This window comes from Diabrotica virgifera, chromosome 3 (genome assembly GCF_917563875.1).
Source record: "Diabrotica virgifera virgifera chromosome 3, PGI_DIABVI_V3a".
Lineage (NCBI taxonomy): Eukaryota > Metazoa > Arthropoda > Insecta > Coleoptera > Chrysomelidae > Diabrotica > Diabrotica virgifera.
Window position 1 is genome coordinate 147,308,600 of NC_065445.1, and position 24,767 is coordinate 147,333,366.

Below are 24,767 nucleotides of genomic sequence, written 5' to 3' on the forward strand. Positions count from 1 at the left end.
ATTGACATGAAATTTGGCATACACATAGCTAACAAGTCAAAGAAAAAAAAATGATATTGTGCCAATGTGTGCTTTTGCCCTAGAGGTGAGTTTCATTTTTTTTTTACAAAATAACCACGTTTTCAGACGGTTTTTCGCAAATAACTCAAAAAGTAAGTATTTGGTCGAAAAAAAATTCTTATCAAAAATATAGCACGGAAAAAAGTGAAAAACATGGTGTATATTAGGTCACTATACTTAGTAGAAGCAGAGTTATAGCTAATGAAAAATAGGTTCATATTCGTCAAATTCCAAATCGAATATTTTAACGTGCCATAACCAAAAAATGAAGCACTTTTTTGGGCAAAACTCATTTTAACTTTTTTAAAGTGTTTAAAAAATGCTTATTTTTGTTTTTAAAAAAATTTTTTTAGCATCAAAAGTAAACAAGTTACTCTCAAAATAAAGTTGGTCCCTTTTTTTAGGTAAGAAATCGGGAAAATCACCCCCTAATTAGCATTTCAAATGAACTTAGTTGTTACCACTTCACAAGTTTTTTACTCGCGTATGTATTGATCATAATATGATCTGTAAGTTTCATCGGTTCAAAGTCCTTATTTTTGAAAGAGCTGTAGTTAAAAGGACTCGAACGAGTCACTCATCACGAGTGTATGCAAATTTAGAAACACCGAATCTTAACCAATTTTTGTCTTACAGAAAAACAAAAAAATATATAATATTCAAAAAAGTAAAGCCGACTTTTTTTATTGTTTAAGATTTTTGGTATCTCTAACAATTTTTAAGTTATTTTGAAAAAAAGCATTTTTTCAAAATTAAAATTTTTAAAAATTTTATTTTAAAACTAAATTTTTTCAAAAATAAGCACTTTGAATCGATGAAACTTACAGATCATATAAACACAAGATAAGTAAAGTAACTTATGAAGCGGTAACGATTAATTTCATTTAAGTTGCTAATTGGGGGGTGATCTTCCTGATTTTTTTTTGCCAAAACAAAAGGGACCAACTTTATTTTGAGCGTACCTTGGTTACATTTGATGCTAGAAATTTTTTTTATAAAAACAGAAATAAAGCTTTTTTTAAACAGTTTAAAAAAGTTGTAATGTGTTTTCCCCAAGAATGCTTCATTATTTGGATATTTCACATTGAGTTATTCTATTTGAAATTTTTCGAATATGAACCTATTTTTCATTAGCTATAACTCTGCTTTTGCAAGGTATAGAGACCTAATATATACATCTTTTTTTCACTTTTTTATAGGCTATAGTTTTGGTAAGAATATTTTTTTCGACAAAATGCCTACGTTGTGAGTTATTTGCGAAAAACCGTTTAGGTCTGGATCCCGCGTATGAAAAAAAAGTTGATTAATAGCAAGCTGAAAATTTGTTAATAGCTTAAGGGTGTCTAGTCGGGCCAACTTTGATATATTGGAACACTGGAACAGGGTAAGTTTTAATTGTGGAACAGGTTAAAAATTTGGAACGGTCAGACCACGAAAACGGCACATGTATTTTGTCCGACAGAACAGACTTAACTCTCCGAACACAGATTAAACTCTCATGCAAAAATCAGACTGCTATTTATCACCAAATGGGCGTTTTAATGAGTGGAATATGTAGAATATATCAATTGACAGGAATTATGACAGGTGATAAATAGCAGTCTGATTCCCATATATCAAAGTTTATCCGACTAGACACCCTCAAATTTTCAGCTTGCTATTAATCAACTTTTTTTCATACGCGGGATCCAGACCTAGTTTAAAATCGTGGTTATTTTGTTGAAAAATGAACATATTCACTTGCAAATAACTCGAAAAGTATTGATTTGATGAAAAAAACTCTATAGAACAAAAGTTGCTTAAAATTAGTCAGTTTATCCATTTAGGGACTTATGGTGACATATATTTTTTCACCTCCGAGATGGGGTGAAACTCACCCCTAGGGCAAAAGCACACATCGGCACCATATCACTTTTTTTCTTTGACATGTTAGCTATGCCTATGCCAAATTTCATGCCAATCCAAGCGGTTCTTTAAAATTTACAGCAAAAACCGTGAAAGAATGTACTATAATCCCGAATCTAGCCATTCTTTACACCTAATTTAAATTTTGACACCAGTGGCGGCGAGTTTATAATTTAATGTCATTTTAGGGGCTATATGAAAATAGTAAAATTTTTTATAAAAGAAAAGTCGGAAGCAGATGCTATCGCAGTTATAGTCAAGAGGACTTGAACAATACCGTGCGAAGGCATGAAAAAGGAAATTTAATGCAACTAAGCGAAGAATACAATATACCATATGTAACATTATATAGAAAAATTAACAATTTGCATTCCCAAAATCCTGGTCATCCTACTGCGTTATCAGATGCAGATGAAAAAGCCCTTGCTAAAGCTATTGGTAAGGCTTCAGAATGGGGTTTCCTCTTTGAGCCCTCCGACATACAGAGTTTGGTTGAAAACTATTTAAATAGAAAAGGTGCTCAAGTAAAGACTTTTAAAAATAAGCGACCTGGTGCAGATTGGATAGAGAAGTTCCTAAATCGGCACAAAGAACAGCTGTCGAAGAGAATGTCTCAGTCGATTAAACAAAGTCGAGCTAAAGTCGACCATACAAGGATTAATAAATATTTTGACAATTTGTCAAGAGTATTAGAAGATGTGATTCCCGAAGTTGTCGCCAATTACGACAATTGCTAAAAACCGTGTTTTTTATCGATTTTAATGAAACTCAGATACAATATAGGTTTTTATTTCATTTTTCTATTTCAAGTACCTAGCCTCTACAAAGGGGCTATTTGAAATACTACGCTTTTAAAGGCTTATTTTCACGTAACCCCGTCGAGGGACTACTTAAAAATTAACAATTAATATTTTTTTTTTGCAAAAATGGAGAAGCCAAAACACTTTTTTAATAAGAAAAAATGATCTATAAACCATTTCGACCATCACAATAATTTTTACTTTCAAAAATACCTTGAACTTATTTGGTGTCAGAACAAAGTTTCAAAAAAGTTTTATCAAGTAGCCCTGTTTTTTATTTATTTATTAAGCGCAACAGGCCTTGTAGGCCTAGGGCTAAAATGTTTACATTTCTGATTACATAAATAATATAGTAAATAACTTAATATAACTTACATAACTTATAAATTTTATTTAAATACACTTCAGTCTTTTTATACACTCCTTCACAACCTCTCTCCATCTCCTTCTGTCCAATGCTAGTTCTTTCCATCTCTCAATGTTACTTTTCTTCAAGTCTTCATATACACTGTCATTCCATCTTTTCCTTGGCCTGCCTTTCCTCCTCTTTTGTATTGGTCTTCGTGAAAGTACCATTTTTGGCATTCGTTTACTTCCCATTCTCTCTATGTGCCCCAAGTATCGTATTCTCTGTGCTTTGATCGTCGTCGTAATCGTTGGCTCTTGATATAGTTCTTCCAATTCTTTATTGGTTCTTCTTCTCCACTGACCTTCTATTTTCACACCTCCATATATTGCTCTTTGCATTTTTCTCTCCCATCTTTCTAACAGGTCTGTTTCTGACTTTTTGAGCACCCATGTTTCGCTTGCGTATGTTACTGTAGGTCTGATAACAGTCTTATAAATTCTTATTTTTGTTTTTCTTGATACGTATTTGGATTTCAATAATGTGCGTAATGCTCCATATTTTTTATTTCCTTTAGCTATTCTTGCCTTTATCTCCCCTTCTTCATGACCATTTTCATCTATTTTGGCTCCCAGGTAAATAATTTCTTTGGCTCTTTTAAACGAGTATGTTTTTTCTCCATCTATTTGTACTATGATGTTATTCTCTTTTTCTTTTTGGATCTCTCCCATTATCATATACTTTGTCTTTTCTTCATTTATTTTAAGTCCGAATTTTTTGGCTTCTGTTATTATGTTTTTCATTAACTTTTGTAGTTCTTTTTTGCTTGTTGCTAATAGCGTCAGATCATCTGCAAATGCTATGCATTGGTGGCCGTTTTTAAATATCGTTTCTTGCATGTTTATTCTGCTTTTCCTGATTATTCCTTCCAATGTTAGATTGAATGCCATTGTTGATAGTGGGTCTCCTTGTCGTAATCCTTCCTTGGTTTCAAACTTTTTGGATGTATACCCTTTCCAAGCTATTTCGTTTGTTGTGTTTTCCATCGTCATCTTTATCATCCTGACAATTTTACTTGGTATCCCCAATTCTTTCATCAGTTCGTACATCTGCTGTCTATTTACTGTGTCGTAAGCCTGCTTGAAGTCTATGAACAAAGCATATAGTACTGTTTTATGTTCGTAACAGGTAGTCTGTATTTCTTTTAAGGCAAATATTTGGTCAGTCGTTGATCTGTTGTTTCTAAAACCTGCCTGGTACTCCCCCAGTATTTTTTCCGAATAATGACTTAGCCTTTTACTTATACTTTGTGCCAAGATTTTGTAAACTATTTCTAATAGTGCGATGCCTCTGTAGTTTTCGCATAGCATTCTATCACCTTTTTTATGTATAGGGCATATTCTTGCTATGGTCCACTCTTCTGGCATTTTTTCTACTTCCCATATTCTTTTATCAGATCATATATCTCTTTCTGTAGTCTTTTCCCTCCTGATTTTATCATTTCGGCCGATATTTCTGTTATTCCTGGGCTTTTGTTATTTTTCAAGCTCTTTATTTCGTTCTTTATTTCTTGTTCTGTGGGTATTTCTATTGCTATCTGATCATCTTCAATTTCATGGTTTGTTTCCTTTTGTACTTCGCTCTTATTTAGCAGTTCTGTGAAATAGTTTTGCCAGTTTTCCATTATTTTTTCAGGCTCATTTAGCAACATCCCTTTATCATCTCTCATATATGGGTTGTTTTTTTGATATCCTCTTTCCATTTTTTTGCTTCCTGGTAGAATGATCTTATTTCTTTTTTTTGAAATTTTTCTTCTATTTCTTTCAGTTTGTTCTCGTTGTATTTTCTCTTTTTGCTTCTACATTTTCTTTTCATGATTTTTCTCAATTCTCTGTATTCTTCTCTAGTGCTTTCTTCGTCATTTGTGAGATTTTTGAGTCTTACTTTTCTTATTGCTTCTGCTATTTCTTGACATTCTTCATCATACCAATCTTTTGTTTTGTGTTTTCTTTTGGTTTTCGCTAGGATTGCTTTACTTGTGTCCAAGATTGCTTCTTTAATATTTTGCCATTGTTTGTCTGGGCTTGACGTTTCTTGTTCCCTGATTAGTCTGTTGGTTATTCCCTGTTCATACTTCTTCTGTGTGTTGTTATCTTTTAGTAGTCCTATGTTAAATTGTTTTCCAATTTTTTCTGTTGTTTTATTGTTTCGCTTTATATTATGCTCGATTTTATATTCTGCTCTCACCAGGTAGTGGTCAGAGTTACAGTCCGCTCCTCTCATGCTCTTTACATTTATTACATTGTTTGCATGCTTCTTCTCTATTAAAATATGGTCTATCTGATTTACTGTCTTCTTATCAGGGGAAATCCACGTTCCTTTATATATATCTTTTCGGCGTAATTGTGTGCTTCGTATCACCATTTGCCTTTCTGTTGCAAAGCCTATTATTCTTTGGCCATTATCGTTCGACACCTCATGCTTACTATATTTCCCTATTATGTGTTCGTATATATTCTCTCTTCCTACTTTGGCGTTGCAGTCTCCCATTATTATTTTGATGTCAAACCCTGGTAATTTATCATATTCTCTTTCCAATTGCTCGTAGAATTCATCTTTTTCTTCTTCTGTGGCATTTTCAATCGGTGCGTGTACATTTATTATACTTATGTTTCGTTTGTCCCCTTTTAATCTTATTGTGCATAGTCTATCTGATATTGGTTGGAATGCCATTACTCTTTCCTTCCATTTTCGCTGTATTATAAAACCTGTTCCTAACCTTCTGGTTTCTCCCCCGCTTTTAAAAAATACCACGTCTTCTATTTCTACTATTTCTGTTTCCAATTGTTTTGTCTCTTGTAAAGCTATTATTTCTACATTATATCTTTTAATTTCTCTAATTAATTCTTTGAGTTTTCCTGTTTCGTATGTGCCTCTTACATTCCATGTACCCAAGTTGACTTTAGTTTTCTTTTTGTTATCTTTACTTATTGCCTTGTCCATTGCCTGCGTCGTTTCCTTCTTATTTATCCCTGTTGCAAAATGTATCTTGTCATTTTTCGGCTTTTCTTTTTTATTGCTGTCTTGATTTGTTTTATTTCCATAGTTCGTAATCCTATTCTTTGCATTTTTCGTCGTCATTTGTTTCCTTTCATTGCTATTGCTTAGTTTTTTGCTTTGGTCTCTACCACCAACGTTTGGTTCATTCCATCCCAGCGCCATATTTCATGATCGGCATATATTTTCTTATACCCTACTTTCACTTTTCTCCCTTCCTTTCTTAGTTCTTGCGCTTTTTGTCTGACATGTTTCTGTACAATTCTGTCGTTCTTTGATAGGTCATCGTTGATATAAACTAGACCTTCTTCTCGATTTCTCAATTTGGTTTTGTTTCGCATGATTTTTCTTTTATCTTCTTCCTTTTCAAGCTCAACCAGACAAACTTTTTCTCCTAACTTCAGAGCCTTCTCTATTTGTACATCTACTTTTAATTCTGTCTGCATAAAATTTTTCATTTTAGGATATCTGGCCCATTTGTATCTATGTTCAATCCCTGTATAATTATATTTTTCCGCCTTTTTTGATTTTCTAAACTTTCAAGCCGTTCTTCTATTTGATAAACTGCCTGTTTTAGTTTCGTGTTTTCTTCTCTTAATGTTACATTCTCCTGGCGTAGCTCTCTTATTTCATCTCTATATTCTTTCTGCTCTCTACGCATCTCGCTAAGTTCTCTTGATTGTTCCTCGATTTTTAGACTTACTCCTGCCATCATTTCCATAATTTTTTGTATATTCTCCTCAATTTTCTCCTTTCTGTAGGAGGGAGATCTGCTTATTTTTCGACTTTTGTTAAAAGCCCGTTCCAATTCTTCCTCTTTTCTCTTCTTGTCGTTTTCGTCTGTCGTGGTACCGTCACTTTCTGTTCGAAATAATAGCTCTTCGTATTTTTTATCTTCTCTGCTCATTACAACTGATTCGTTTTACTGCGATAAAGGTCTCGTTCGGACTATCTCCGCGGAAACTTAACCTTTCTCAGTGTAGCGTCTTACTTTTTTTTCTTTTTTTTTTTGATAAAATTATATTGAGCAGTATATACTATTTCGCTCCTCCCTACTTACAGGACTTCCCTGTCGACTTGGCAACACCGCGTTCCAATCAAACAAGAATCCACTTCGAATATCGTAATATCGATGACGTTTTATTTGTTTATGTGTTACGCTTACCTTTGATTTTTGCCAATTTGGAGCACAATTTCAATATTTAGTTTATTATTTTTCGTTCAGCGCGAAGATTACTCACTTAACTTCACACTTTAGCGTTTGCTGTAATTGATTTACTCTGCATTTCGCGAAAAACGGGTTTAATGCAGGAGCAAAATACAATTAATATTTACACACTCAGCGCAACGTTGCCAACCAGCCCTGTTTTACGGTACTTTTTTAAATTGTTGTATAGAAATAAAGTAGTGGCCTACTTTTTATCTAATTGTCCTAGAATAACTACTTATGTAGGTATTTTTTTCAAATTTGTGGAAAAATTATCAGTTTTCTGAATACCTAAAAATATTTTTTTATGGACAATATTGTTCTACGGACAATTTCTATAGACAATAATACTAAATAATTTCTTTATCTTTTTTTAATGTATGTTCACAATATAAGTCTTCTACTTCCATTTGGCACCTGCAGAATTGCCCTATCTTCTCATTATTTTCTGTCTTATGTTATTGCAAGAAAAAGCTCTTTGGGATAAACAAATAGAATAGCTTTTAAACTAATTGATGGATTTTTGTGAAATTTTGAGGATTTGTAAGTATCCCAATACGTAACATTGAGTGAAATACCTACCTGATTGCCTTATTTTGCAGTTTGTGAAGCAATAAGTGGATTGATGGAAAAACTTATTTAAAATGATTAATTAAATGGAAAAAAAAATTCAATGTTCTAAAAAATCAAATTTTGTAATTTTATGTCAACTATTCAGCTTTTAATGTGTTGCAAAAAATCTAAAAAATCATGTCTTTTGTACTAAATTGTTAAAAGACTAGCCTACATCAGAGCATCATCAACATTTATTTTTTTGAAAGTTCTGCGAACTTGCAACAGTGCATCAGAAGTTCGACAGTGATAGTGACACTATGCTATCAAAAACGAAGGCACAATATTGTGATAATAATTGCTATACTTATAGGCACGCTAAATGTCGCCAAGCCAGTCAAGTTTGATTTCTTGTTATATATTATACATAATTCATTTTTAGTAATACCAATGTGACACAAACTCTAGGCATGAGATACGAAAGTTTAATTGAAGAAAGTGTATTTTTTTGTTCTTCTTAATGGCGGTACAGACTCGTTTTTGTAATATTTTATTCAATTATAGAGTAATTTCCACATACTAGCATATCTCTCAAATTGGGCTCTCTACCGCCATTCTTTACTATGTTACGAATATGTGTGCCAAATATCTCGACCAAATATTCAAAATTAAAGCTGCAATTTTTGAAAGCGTTTTCTGCCAGCTGATGTTGTCTCTTAATAATTAAAAAACGACTCAGAACTCTTGGAAGGGAACATGTAGGTTTTCTTTCTATAGGTTTACAATAACTTAAAAAGTTGTCAGATATGTGGACTATTCAAAGTCCTGAGAAAAATCTTGCTTCCCTGGGCTAAACTGTATATATATAAATAAAAACAAGTAGCCTATATTTATAGAATTTTTTAGGCATTAGACTTAATTCCTAATCCTGTGATTTGCAATAACTGCCGTACTGCACTGAAATCAGCATATGACTTTAAAAATAGATGCCTGTTTGTTGAGAAAAAGATCCAGAACTATATAGAAGGACAGGATGGTCATGATGAAGTTAGCTATGATTTATCTTTGATATCATGTGAAGATATGCCTCCATTCAATAAAATGACTTTACTCATTCCACCAGTTGATAATGATGAAGATTCCAATACTATAGAAGCCGTAGAACCGGATAAGTTTCTTAAGGTAAGCAGTCTAGACGAACAATTTTTTATGCATATTTATACAGGGTGTTTCATTAACAATTGTCCATATCGTAACTGGAGAAACCTTAGCACAAAATACGAAGATTTAACCCAAAACATTTAAATAAAATATTCTTCCTTGCCGAGATACAGTGTTTTATTACAAATGTTCTAAAATGATTTTAGCTCATGGTTAAAGCACCTTTTAATATTTTTTGTTCAAACTTGACACACAGTTTACACATGCTAGGGTACTTTAACTAGTCTGAAAAGATAGTTTTCTGATGTTACCAGAGGCGTGCTGTAGGGATATATACTTCATTTTCGCCCCTTCCCCCTTACAATCTACGCCAGTCGTAATAATCATTTCAGCATTTTTTTTTTGATTCTTTGTTACTTTTTTGCACGATTGATCATTTTTGACTGTTTACCGTGACAGATTTTACGTCAGTAGGTGACATTTACTAGCAACTCGACGGTAAGTAATCCAACTCGACGGACGGTAAGTAATTCACTTACCGTCGAGTTAAAAAATCTCTTAATTTTAATTTATTTTTTGAAAGAATAAAGAAAACTAACGAATTATTTATTAATATTGAAACTTATGGTACAATTTGTTAAATTATTTAATGAAATCCCACTTGTTTGGGCTGTGGTTTCTCTTCTAACAGAAACTCCTGCAGAATAGCATACATTAGTAGTATTACTAGTATTGCACAATATTTTTTCGGCAAAATCTATTTTATTTTGAAGAGAATCTTCTACATAGCTTTCTGCCACTGTCGATGAACGCCAACCTCCATGACGCTTTAATCCGAGGACATCAACACCTTTATTAGCCAAAAGCGTTGCTGATGTCCTCCTGAACGAATGGCCAGTATAGTTCTCGGGATTAGGCAAATTTAAGAATTTGGCAATTTGAGAAGGCCAGCCCCCGATTGTCCCTTTCCCTATCACTTGAGCACAACATTTTCCTTTGGCGTATCTTAAGAACAAATGATTTGATTTTACTTGTAATGGACGAAGTTTTATATATTTTTGCAGAATTTCTAAATATGGAATTTTATCGTCTGGTTTATTAACGACTGTAAAAGTACGCTGGATGTTCGTTTTTGTATTGGGTACTTTTACAATCATTAAACCATCGGTTTGTTGGATGTCATTCATAGTAATATTATATAATTCTTCTCTTTTACAGGCACCAGATATTCCCAATATCATTGCGACCTACAAATTATGAAAAAATCTTCATTAGAGTATTTCTTTTACCTAAACTAGCTTATATTACCTTGTGAACTAGAAATTCTTCATCCGGTGCTTCCATCAGAAATTTTTCAAATTGCTCCCGTGTAAAAATGTTCGCTTTCTTAGGGCTATAGCCAACATTTTTTCTCTTCAAATACGCGATCAAAGTTGAAAACTTGGAAATATCAATGCCATCATAAAGAAAAACGGTGGATTTAATCATTGAATATTCTGCCCAGAGGCTTCCAGGAGCTTTCAACTGCATATGTCTTTGAACGAAATATGCCAATAGAGTCTTTTCTTCGATTCTTAAATTCTTGCCTTCGCACCATTTTTTAAAACTTTGGTAGGTATTTTGATAACGGATTTTGGATTTTTCGGGAATAATTGCGGAACACCCTTCTTCCCAAGCCCGTTCAATTTCTTCAAATTCACTTTCGCTCATATTTTAATTTATAATAATCAAAATTGTACTTAAAATTATTGATAACTAAATAAAAACTCAATTCTCCATTGTTGTTATGCACCCTAGTTACTACCTAACAACCAAAGTATCTATCTTGATAAAATGAATGAAACTAGTCAATATGACGAAAATGTTTAATTTTATAATTTATAATGGTATCAGTCGTGCAAAAAACGTTATAAGCATGTCGAACGTTAAGGGTAACCGATCTCAAACAATTGTCTTCGATCGGTATAAAACCTTTACCGTTCTCCATACTTAATATACTATTTACGTAAATATCGCATTGCCTCAATGCGATAGAGTAATTAGTTTTTAAGTTATTTGCGTTTTAATGTAATGTATTCAATAAGATTATGTATTTTAAATACATAATCTTATTGAATCTACTTTAAAGTACAGTGGAACCTCGATAACTCGGATTAATCGGGACCGCGGCCGATCCGGGTTATCGAAAATCCGGGTTATCGAAAATCCGGGTTAGCCGGAGAGCATTGTAAAAATTAATAAAATACGGTATCCTTATAGATAAAGTCCGTTATAATTAAAATAACATGAAATATATATGCACAGTACACATATCTAACTTACCTATTATAGTTGTATAATTGTATAGAGTATAGTATAGACAGTATAGAAAGAGTATTGTTCATTTCTAGGTAAAAAAAAACTCAGTCAGTTTCGGCTGTGTCAATTTCGTCTGCCATCGGAAGGATGTTATGTTATTTAAGAACAGTGGCTCTTTCATCGTTTAAACTTTAAAAGACCATTGTTCTAAAAATAATTTTTTAAAAGACAGTTGAAAATAAATAAAGGAATAAAAGGTGCCTGTTGTTTGCGATAGCCCGATAATGGATAATCTGCTGCCGCCGTGTGCCATGAGTCATCTTTACCGTATAGTTCAAATTACAATACACAAATACCCATTATCTCTCAAATATTATATTATGGTCAAAGCCAAGTTTTATCAATGAAACTCGATATTTTTAAGACATTCCAGAAGCGGCTACAGATAAAATGTTTTTAACATAATACATACATTTTTATTGTTGAAATGTTTGTCTGATGAAAATCGGTCCGGGTTAGCCGGACTTCCGGGTTATCGGGGGCCGACTTATCGAGGTTCCACTGTACATAGTTTTATGGAGTCCATTATCTTTAAACACAAATAACTTGAAAACTACTTACTTTATCGCAATGAGACAAAAGGATGATATTTATGTAAAAAGTAACAAGGAATCAAAAAAACATGCTGAAATGATTATTATGACAGTGGCGTAGATTTAAGGGGGAAACAGGGGCAAAAATGAAGTACATATGTATATATCCCTACAGCATGCCTCTGGTAGCAGCGGAAAACTATCTTTTAAGACTAGTTCAAGTACCCTAACGTGTAAACTGTGTGTCAAGTTTGAACAAAACATTTTAAAAGATGCTTTAACAATGGGCTAAAATCATTTTAGAATATTTGTAATAAAACACTCTGTATCTCGGTAAGGAGGAATATTTTATTTAAGCGTCTTAGGTTAAATCTTCGTATTTTGTGCTAAGGTTTCTCCAGTTACGATATGGACAATTGTTAATGAAACACCCTGTATATGTTATAGCATAAAGGACTTATTTTCTACTGAAATAAAAATGATAATGCCTCAACCTGTTGTTATTTATTTTTAATATTACTCAAAAAATATCATTACTTCATGAATGTGTTAGGTTACTGTTCATATAAATGGTTAATTTGACTTTTATAATACTAAAAAAATAAAGTTCGTAATTAAGTTATGTTTTTTATTATTTTGAGTTCTTACATACTCTAAGTTTTATGATTTTATGAAAGCAGAGCTTAATTAGTAATAGATATTTTCTAATCGTTCTTTTTGGTGTGAAACAGCAAAAAAATAGTCATTTCGGTAACACACTATAAATAGGACTAAATACATTTTTAAATTTTATATTTTTTAAAAACTAACCTAAAATGATAGTATTTTACTACAAGTCATCTTAGGTGGTAGCTAAAGTTTAAAACTGTTTTTCTTATGTTGCAATAATTAATTTTTTTTTAAAATGCACAATATATTTGACTTTATTTTATTCTAAATTGCTCTAATGAAATTAATGGTAGTGTTTTTTCAACTTGTTATCTTATACTTTATTTATAATTAACAACTATAATGTTTTTTCTGGTTTTAGTTAAACAATTTATGTTAAAAAAATTATTTTGCAGGCGTTACCGAAATGACTCAACGTTTCCGAAATGATAAATGATATATGATTTTTTGTGTAAGTTGCAAAGAGAATCCAACATAATACGTTTTTGTTTTTTAACTTTATTTTTAGTTATATAATCCTTTTTTCCTGGACAAATTTTTGAGTTTTCATCCCTTTTTAAAAAAATTTGAACTGATTTTGACAACTTTTGGATAACTGCATGGTTACGTTTTTTTTTCTTTCGTATTGGGAATTATTAATGAATTTGCGATGCATTCTGTACGAAAGTATTTTTGAAGTCTCGCCCCTTAAACGATATTTATTTATTATGCTTCCAGACACAATCGATAACGTATTCTTAGCTTTATGATTTTTTAACATTTTGGCGTTTTCTTCTAATTGATCTTTAATAACTTCCCCAAAAACTAACTTTCTTTTCATTTTATCTGGAACTTCGATATCAGCTATCAATTTAGTCACCCTTGTTTCAGGAGATTTTTTTTCTTTTTTTTTTGTTTTAAAAATTGTTTAAATTTAGATTTCTCCCTTTGTAACCTTTTTCGATCTCTTGCTGTTTGGTTAGGTCTCTAATTTTTAATTCTGCCTTTTTTAATGTTCAATAACATGAAGATTTTTCTTTTTTCACTATTTGTCGGCCAACATTTTTTTGCCTTGAAGGTGTGTTTTTCTTTTTGACAACATCCATAACATCTAAATTTTCCGCAAGATCCTCATGAAATGGGTCGTCCTGATTTTCAATTGTAACTTCATCTTCACTTGTTGCGGGTGAATTATCTCTAGCAAATCTTTCGGTTTCACCTTTCATTTTTTTCTTCTCTCTATATCTTTTGCTGTTTTTACTCCATTCCTTTCTTTTTATTCTTTGATGTCGTGGTGTCAAGTCTTTTATAAACTAAACTTGTCCTTCTTTCTTTTTTTGTATCGTTCTCGATCTTTTCTTCTTTTTTCTTCAAGTTGCTGCTCTGTTAATTTCATTCTATGTTTCTGAACTCTTTTTCTTACTTCTTCTTTATCTTTTCGTTACATTTCCTCTTTTTAATTTTTATTTTCGTTGGTGTTCTATTATTCTGCAAGTACTCTTTTTTTATTTTAGCTTGCGCTGTTTTATCATTATTATTGTCGTGGATATTATTTACTTTTTTTTCAGTTCAAGTTTCAATGTTTTTTTCGGCTCGACATTACGTTTATTCTGTTCGAACTTGAAATTGACTTGAATTTTAGTCTTGGAGATGCTAGTTTGGGCCGAAGAATATCCATTTGAAGTTGAAGGCTTAGTCATCCTATCTTCTTCAAAAAGCTCGGACTTTTTAGGATTTAAAACAGTTTTATTTTTATTTTTTTTTCTTCTTCTTTTCTTTTCTTCTTTATTTTTTAAATTTAATTCGTAGGAATTTTTTCTATCTTGTGTTAATTTTTCTTTTAAACATTTTAATTTTTCGCTGTCCATCATCTATAAATAAAAAGAAACTAATCATTTCTGTAACAAAATATCATTTCGGTAACACAATATTACTTTTAAAAATGTTGCCGAAATGACGTTACCGAAATGACGAAATCTTACATTTCGTAATTTAGCTCCCTCTAGGAGTAACTTAGATTATTAAAATTTTTGAGGTTATTAAACATGTCCTATTTTTTAAAAAGAAAAATACATTATATTGCTTATCTGAGGGAAAAACTTCGATGAAAAAGTAGTTACCGAAATGGTCAATAATAAGTATACGCCGAAAAAATCAGTCATTCATTAATTTATTAAAAAAAAACTTACCATATTCCTTAAAAACCACTGCCACTAACTCATACATACGCTACGCGCGAAGACACACACAGTTTGGTGATCACCGTTCAAACCCAGAAGGCATCCGCCTCACGGATTATATACTAGACCTTCCCATCTCAAGAATCACCAACACTGAATACACGTTTTTGAACGCCAATGGGGCCTCTATTGTCGACCACATCCTAGTTACTAGTAACATTCTGGATCGGTTCGGGGATAGATGCCACATGGGCGATTCAATAACGTCAGACCACGTACCACTTCTTGTCGACACCGACATACTAATTCCAAAACAACCAAACCCTCCAAGATCTATAAGAGACTATCGTCACGCTAACTGGACTGAATTCCAAAATTTCATCACTCAAAATCTCCCTATGTTAGGCGAACTCGACACTAACGATAGTATCGACACCAGTGCAACCGAAATTGAGAACCTCATCACTGAGGCGATCACGCACGCAATCCCACTTAAACAAATAACCTATACATCACCGGCACTTCCACAATACATCATTGCCAAAATCCAACAAAAAAGACGTCTTCTACGTCAATACAAGGCCAACAGAAATCCACTAATCAAAACAGAGTACAACCGAATCTGTGCCAGGATAAAGAGGGAGATATCTGACCTAACGGCTCGCCGGTGGGAAGATACTACCTCAAAACTGGACTACAGAGACGGAGGTAAATTCTGGCAGAAATTCAAAGTCCTAACAAACCAAAAACTATCTCCACCATCCCATCTGTTGGTCAACAATCACATAGTCAATTCCCCAGAAGGGAAAGCTGAAGCATTCAGAAATTCGCTTCAAAACAATTTTCAAACTCCAGACAACCCGAACTTTGATCGCTTATTTAAATTCAACACAGAATACATAGTAAATGTTACTCTCAACCACCACATTCCAGTCTATGATCCTATCATGGACCCCTCACAAACAGGGAAACGGAGAGCTTTTGCCAAATAGGCAAAAACAGCGCTCCCGGACCTGATGGCATCAACCGAAGGTGCCTCAAAAAACTTCCAGAGAGTATCATCCCTCTTCTAACTAAAATATTTAATGCATGTCTCAAAAACAGCCACTTTCCTACTCCTTGGAAAGTGGCCAATACCATCATGCTTTTGAAAAAAGGCAAACCCCCAACTGACGTGGAATCCTATAGACCAATCTCTTTAATCAACACTCTGGGTAAGGTTCTTGAGCTAATCCTAAAAGAGAGGCTCAATGACTTTCTCGAAAACCACAATATCATACCAAAATTCGCTACTAAAGTTACTCAAACCATCAACGATGGTTCATTCGCCATAGCCACATTCCTGGATGTGCAGAAGGCTTTCGATCAGGTCTGGCATGACGGGCTTGTTCGGAAACTTCTGGACATCGGGCTACCATTACAATTTACCAAAATTGTACACTCATACCTCCACAACCGAACTGTCAGAGTGAAAATAGGCGATCAAAAGTCCACCCCCTTCACTCCACAAGCTGGAGTTCCCCAGGGATCAGTCCTAGCACCGCTGTTGTACATCATCTACAACAGCGACATCACTAACCAAAATATCCCAGGTACTCGGCTGTTTCTCTATGCAGACGACACGACTCTGCTCACAACAACCTCTCGATACAACCCAAGACTCCTCTTCAGAAGAGCCCAGGCTCTGTTGGACGGGGTCGGCGAATGGTGTTGTAAGTGGAGAGTCACGCTGAACGCGAACAAAACAACAACAATTGTGTTTCGCGCCCCTTCTGTGTCATATAGAATCTAAATAATGAAGACGACCAATATCCACTTAGTCTGTTGGGAGAAAGGCTTGTTGTTAGCCCGACTGCGAACTATTTGGGAGTACTGTTCACCAGGACTCTTAACTGGGACGCAGATCTAAAGGCAACTTTAGATAGGGTAAGGAACAGGGCCAGACTTCTCAACCCTCTCTCTGGAAAAATTGGCAAGACACACAAGAAGACTCTCATTCACACTTACAAGACCTTCATTCGAACCGTCATGGAGTACAAATCATGCCTCTACTCTCTTTGCGCTAGAGCAAAACAAGAGAGGTTGCTGAGTGCAGAACGTAGAATCTTGCGTAGATGCAACTATGAGCACTGGCGATACCCCTCAAACGAAATCCATAACATCTCAAACATCCCCAAAATCACCGAGAGAATAAACTCTCTGAACAGGAACTTCACAATCAAAGTAATCAACGGCCCCCCTCCGACACACAAGAATCTCTCAAATGTTCCTGTTCATCTTCCGGCCACGTACTCTGCCGAACGCCCAAACACAAAAAGATTCATTTACCGTCTGCTCTAATGCAAACATGCATTGACGAACTCCCGGCAGAGTACGAAAACATCCTTGAGGCTACTCTGTTAGCCTTCCGTACCCACCTATAACGTATCCTCTTCCCTACCCCGAACAGGGAGAAGTTGGTTTTTTGCGGTTTCCCAACTTCACTGCACAATTATACCTGTTCGTCCCAAGAAAATAGCCGCAACTATTTTCTCCACTCGAACGCTCACTGTCCACGCTTTGCTCAAAAGCCACCTCCTGACCGCCCACGAGGGACGCAGGTTCGCCTGTCGTTGTACAATGGTTTCTAGGGAGACTGGTCGAGAGCAAAGCACGGACAGTACACGTAAATGTCTATGGAACCAACAACAATCCATCAAAACTTTCTTCTCTGTTGACTTTTGGCCTTCTGGACACCATCGTCCGGCATAACCAAGGAAAAACACCAGGACACGACACTTGCCCCAGTGTGTTTTTCGGACTGTTTGCTTTTACTGCCACACAATACATTCACTACAAACCCTGAAGAGGACAAAATCCTAAACGGGGACGCACATTGAACGCATTTCTTCTTAGCAATTATCTAGACAAGCAAATCAAACAATGTAGACTAGACTACGCGCGAACATGGAACTCGAAAGAAATAAACAACAAGTTAAGTCGGTATTGTAGATTTCTTCGCATAAAAGTTGTGTTACCGAAATGATGCGAGAGGTCTGGGACATAACTTTCTAATCTACAATATTTTTATTGGTAAGAACTATTTTTTTTTTATATTTAACTAAAAAGTTAAATATTTATTTTCTATAAAAATGACTCTAAAAGGTATATACGTCAAAAAGTGTTACATATATTTGGGTTTAAACTACAAATTGTGACTGTAGGACAGTTACCGAAGTGACGATTTTAAGGTTTGACTATAAATAAAAAATATTTGTAACACTTTTGCAGCCAAACAAAAAAAAATGCTTCTCGAAACAACTCCGTTCTTTTCAATAGTTTTGGATTTACAAAAATATCTAAAACAAAATTCGAAATAAAATAAAAAACCGCATATAGTACATTTATATGAACAATACCCGTTAACACAAAGATAACCGGATATAAATACAGGGTGTTTGGTAAAGAAATGGCCATAGCTTAACCTTAGATTCCTGAGGTTAAAATAGGTCGATTTAAGCTAACTTACCTTAGTACGAAAGTTGATAATAACCGAAATACAGGGTGTCAAAGTTAAAATTTTATTTTATTTATTCTTGAATATTTCCTAACAGGCAAGGGATAACAACACGAAATTTGGTAAATGTGGGTTTATTGGGATGAGAAATCTAAATTCGCCACAAAAAATGATGTATTTCCCAGAGGGCGCCACATACGTCTTTCAGCGCTCATTTAATACGTTCAATTTTTTTATCCCCACTCTACATACTTTTTGAATCAAAATTTTTATTCTCTTAATATTTTTCCTTAAAAAAGGTATACTAGGTTTTCGAGATAAACGCACTTTAAATCTGCGATACAACATATTTTTTTGCATAATATCATTGTAGTTAGACCCGAAAAATAAACTTGAAACCATAATTTGTGCCAGTTCTCATATTTATGCCATTGCATCGCAAATTCCATTTGAAGAAATTTGCGATACATTTTTGTAAATTTTTTTGGTTTTAAGGCCATCTGTACATAATTCGCAAATATTTTACGGCTATCCCTACTTTTTCGGTCTTTACACGGCAAATTACGTGTAGTAAAATTCACACTGGTATGGATATGTAAACATTACTAGAATGTCATTCTACTTGAAAATGTCATCATTAACTTAAAAAGATGGCTTTTGAATGTTCTTGGATAACTGCTATTTGTATAATTGCAAATTATTAATTCAGTTAATAAATGTAATTATTTCATTCATAGGAGATTCTGACCAATAGAAAGCTACAGAAATCTAAATTAAATTGATTATCTTTTGATGATTTTAACTTCCAATCGTATAGTAAGATATTTGATCACGTGTTTAATTCTGTCCAATCAGATTAAAATTATACTGAGAATTATCTACTGTAGAAAATTCCCGATAGAATTTTTTTAAGTAGATTGTTTCTGTTTAATGGCAACCAGTTTCCTAGTTTTGACAACTGTCACATTTAAGAAAATATCCATAATATACGTATTAAAAAATAATCTTACGAATATCACACGACAGTAAGAATAAATAAGAAAATAATGCTTCATTTTTACAAATTTGGTTGTCATTGGGCAACCCTGCGGGCTCTCCAGACAACAAATTTTCGAAAAACTGTCGCATTATTTTCAATTTATTCTCACTCTCTTGTGATATTATACCCGATTATTTCATTCATAGGAGATTCTGACCAATAGAAAGCTACAGAAATCTGAATTAAATCGATAATTTTTGATAATCTCCCGTCGTTAAGTATATTACGTCAGATGCCCTTCGTTGCTACGAAAAAATACATTCAGTGACATTAATGACAATTAATATTTTAAAAATTATAAAAGTGATGACTTTCAATCGTCAAATATTTATAAAAACTGTGTGTTTAATGGTACTTACATAAATAAATTACAATGAAATTTTGGTTTTGAACAGTTTTATTCATGAAATAATCGCAACAAATTGCACTCGGCCTCTGAAATTAATATAGAATTTTTGCTCTCGTGAAACTCGCCTTCGGCTCGTGAAATTAAAACTGTCAAAGTGTCACTCGGGAAAAATTCAATAATTTCAGAGCTCTTGTGCAATTACTACTGATAATTTTTGATAATTTCCCGTCGTCAAGTATATTACGTCAGATGCCCTTCGTTGCTACGAAAAAATACATTCAGTGACATTAATGACAATTAATGTTTTAAAAATTATAAAAGTGATGACTTTCAACCGTAAAATATTTATAACAACTGTGTGTTTAATTGTACTAATTTGTACTTACATAAATAAATTACAATAAAATTTTGGTTTTGAACAGTTTTATTCATGAAATAATCGCAACAAATTGCACTCGATCTCTAAAATTAATATACGCTGTGAGCTCGTAGGTAGAGGGGATAATTAAAAATTCGCGAGCGCCAGTAGTGACAAGTTTGTAAACCTTTACTGGAAATTTGCTTTTTGACGTTCTGCATTAAGAGTTGCATATTATAGCTTTTAAATGTCTCACGAAAGTTGTTGTATTAAAGAGTGTCGAAATACTAGTTACAGTAGTAACTGTGTATTCTACAACTTTCCTGTCGCTAAGCATAAGGTAATTCAACGACAAAAATGGATTGATGCAATTAGAAAAAAGTAAGTAAACACAATTTTAATTTTAAAACGGTAGCAAAATTTGAGCTAAAGGATCAGTTAGCACACTCTCGAATTTTGACGGTTTCAATTTTACAATCCAATCCTGAAACAAAATTTGAATGCGTGAAGATAACGACCAATCACAGCAAACGTAGGATGCCGTTAACTGTCATTCATAAGTTAATATTTAAGAAGTATTATACTATAATTATATTAAATTATTATACTTTTTTGCAGAATAAATTTTTTCTAATATTAGTTGTCAACATAAACGTCAAAACGATAAGCAAAATCTTAAAAATAATCATAATGAATAATCAATTCTGAACTTATTGCAAGTAATTATCGATTACAATCCAATTACTTCTTTACGTTGTAAATATTACACGATAAGAATTAAATAATAAGTTTGAAACAACTATTATTTGCTTTTCTACTGTCCTCTTTAAATAGGAAACACTAGTCAAGGAAACACTAGGAAATAGGAACACTAGTCAACCGTTAGATGGCGATAGCAGCCACACCAGTGAAACTCACAGAGTATAGGCAACAATTTCCGGTAAAAGTTATAATAGTAATCCTGTAGGTAGGTGGCGATACCAGCGAAGCTCGGAGCGGATAGAATTTTTGCCCTCGTGACACTTTTGACATAATTTCACTCACCTTCGGCTCGTGAAATTAAAACTGTCAAAGTGTCACTCGGGAAAAATTCAATAATTTTAGAGCTCTTGTGCAATTACTACTGATAATTTTTTCACTAACTATGTATTCAGTGATTGTAATAATTTATATGCACAAAAAACTAATACTCAATAGAGAAAAGAGGAAAAGTAAAGTGATTTTTTAATAATATATTGTTACAATGGAACGCTTACAATTTTGAACATCTCTAACTACAAAATAGGATTTGGATCACAGAATATAATATTATCCTGATGTATTCTCTGCTTGGATCTTCCACAAATAATGCACAATAAATAACTTTTTATTAAGTTCACGTCTTAAATCAATTATTTATCAAATACACTATATTAATATTATTTAATCAACAACTCAAAATATTCCCGATGCCATGTCAAATATTTAAAATTGTCACTGCATGATTGTCACTGTCTGACTGACATTATATTCGACTGAGTGCGTTGAAGACAAAGATAGATTTGGAAATATTACCACAGACATTGTGTTCATTTTTTTCGAATCCTGAAAAAACCAATAAATATTTTCGAAAAATTTAAACTTAGAATGAAAGACTAAATTATTACCGAGGGCCGAAAGTCCCTTAGAATAAATAAAAAGTTTATTTTGAATGAGATATTTGAAATTAAAAATCACACTAAATTTTCTCTTATTTTTTCACCCCTGTAACTTATTAAAATAAACATTATCGAAGTTCTCAGGGACTTTCGGCCCTCGCTAATAACGTAATCTTTCATTCTGCGTTTAAACTTTTCAAAAATACTTATTAGTTTTCTCAGGATTCGAAAAAAATGAATCCCCATTTGAATAGCATTGCAGCCGAAAATACGTACCCATCCTCTTAAGTTATTTTTCTGGTGTAACTACAATGATATTATGCAAAAAATTATATTGTCTCGCAGATTTATAATGCGTTTATCTCGAAAACGGTTTAGTTGAGTAGAGATGAATGTAGTATACTTTTTTTAAGTAAAAATATTAAGAGAACAAAAGTTTTGATTTCAAAAAATTGAATTGGGTACTAAAAAAAAAATTGAACCTATTAAATGAACACTGAAAGGCGTATGTGGCGCCCTCTGGGTAATACATCATTTTTGGTGGCGAATTTAGATTTCTCGTCTCAAAAGACTCCCAACTACAAAATTTCGTGATATTATGTCATGCCTGTTAGAAAATATTCAAGAATAAATAAAATAAATGTTTAACTTTGACACCCTGTATTTCGGTTATTATCAATTTTCGTACGTTAAGTTAGCTTAAATCGATCTATTTTAACCTCAGGAATCTAAGGTTAAGCTATGGCCCAGTCTTTACCAAACACCCTGTATAAAACAATATTGTTTATTATCATCAATACATGCTTTAAGATTGGTATTACACACCCTATATATTAGGGTGAAAGGTACTTATGGAATAAAACAATTCTGTCCTTGTTTTAAAAAAATTATAAAAAACGCTGAGATCCGTCTATTTTTATATATAAATGTGCACTTTTTAAACATAAATTTAAATCTCCTGGGTGATTCACGCAAGCCTAGCATAGTGCATAGGCGTAACCAGGATGATCCTAAGGGGGGTTACAACTACTGGAAGGTCTCTGAGGGGTATGGTGTTAAGCGTATAGAGCTCAAAGTCCATCCCAATGGGGGGGGGGGGGTTATAACCCCCAAAACCCCCCTGGTTACGCCTATGGCATAGTCCATGATCTTTATTTTTAATGAAACACCGTTTTAAAAGCTGTTAAACAACCTGATTTCAACTATATCATATAGGGTGTATTATGAATAATACAGGGTGAAATTTTGAAATTATTATAAAGTATGGAAATCACTCATGGCATAAAATTGTTTGTGCCCTTATTTTGGAAAATTATAAAAAAAGCTGGGATACGTCAACTTTTAAATTGAGATGTGTGCTTTTTAAACATAAATTTAAATATACAGCGTGATACACGCAAGTATATAGTATTTTTACTACAAAAGCGATATTACGTAGGTCAAAATTTTTGACGTAAGAGAACTGTCAAAAACATTAGAATGTGACTTTTAATTATTGCCATGTTTATTATAAACATGGCAATGAAAATAATGAAAAGTCACATTCTAATGTTTTGACAGTTCTCTTACCGTCAAAAATTTTGACCTACGTAATATCGCTTTTGTAGTAAAAATACTGTAGCATATTCCATGTTCTTTAGTATTAATGAAACACCCTGTATATTTTTATATTTTTTATCTTGAAAAAGTGTATATGTAGGGTTTATAATGAATAATACAAGGTGAAATTTTGAATTTATGTATAATTTTCGTTAAGATATTAAACACATACAATTTTGAAATCAATAATATAATTTATCACACTTTAAATAGTCACACTTAATTTATCACACTTAAAATGTTCCAAAAACATAAAAATATACAGGGTGTTTCATTAAATTTAAAGATCATAAACTATGTTAGACTTGAATGAATCACTCTATATATTTAAATTTATATTGTTACGGCAGTCCTGTAGATTGATCCTACATAGAAAAAGTCCCTTGACGTGAAAGAAGAAGTAGTCACGTACGAGAATGTTCTGGATGTCATCGAATAACCCAGAAATGTCTGGTGACGTCTAGAACGTCAGAAAATCTATAAATACATGTGTTTGACATTTTAGGTAACAGTTGTAATTGAGTATTTAAAGTTGATAGTTGTCATTGAGTTCAAGAATTGTAATATTGTTGGTGTTCAATAAATCGCTATTAAACAAGAGTAACATTGGCGACAGCGGTGGGATACGAAGACATTAAGTAATTTTTATATGGCCAATACCCGATCTACTAAGTTTGAAAAAAAATGGATACATCCGGACCCCCAGAATGGTTTTTAAAAATGGAAGAGTTGAAAGAGAAACGTAGGCAAGAAGAGAAATAAACAACAAGATATAGTCGGTTCGCTAAACTCAGACACAACTGGCTAGTGATTTTAGTAGGTAATTTTTTGTTTTTTGCCAATTTTGCCAAAATTGGCAAAGTTACTAACTATTTAGTAATTATTAACTATTTAGTAACTATTTTTTGCCCATTTTACCAAATTGGCAAAATTACTTACTAAAAGCACTAGCCAGTTGTGTCTGAGTTTAGCGAACCGACTTTAATCTAAAATCTAGTTTAGAAAGACAAATAGTTATGTTAATAACGAAAAATTGATACCCAAGCTTCTTTATCTCGTATTGTTTCAATAACGAATGTCGAATCTGAACAAACTGCCCCTTCATCTTCACATCCCCTACATTTTCTTAAATCAGGCACAATCAGAAATAGCAAAATTTTGACACCACCCACGTTCGATGGCCAAACAGCATGGGAAACATCGTTTCCAATTTGAAGCTGCAGCTAGAGCAAATGGCTGGACTGAGATAGAAATGGCAGCTTCCTTGGTAGTGTCGCTTCGAGGCCCGGCAGCAACCGTCCTTCAATTTCTTCCCCAGGATTCACCTAGTTATGACTCGCTTGTTCAAGCTTTAGAAACGAGATATGCCCAACAAGATCTGAAGCCGGTTTTTCAAAGTCAGCTTAAAGTTCGGTATCAAAAACATAATGAGAGCCTACAAGAATTTGAAGCAGATATTAAAAGATTATTGCATTTGGCATA

At 33.2% G+C, this 24,767-nt stretch overlaps 1 protein-coding gene across 2 annotated transcripts in view; it reads left to right on the forward strand.

Annotated features, from left to right (window-relative positions):
• Positions 1–24,767, forward strand: part of LOC114334080 (uncharacterized) — an 80,361-nt gene that overhangs the window by 11,406 nt on the left and 44,188 nt on the right. For both annotated transcript variants that reach the window (XM_028284095.2, XM_028284096.2), the window contains exon 2: positions 8,834–9,109. In XM_028284095.2, the coding sequence (XP_028139896.1) occupies positions 8,834–9,109 (276 nt within the window). The remainder of the gene's footprint in view (positions 1–8,833; positions 9,110–24,767) is intronic.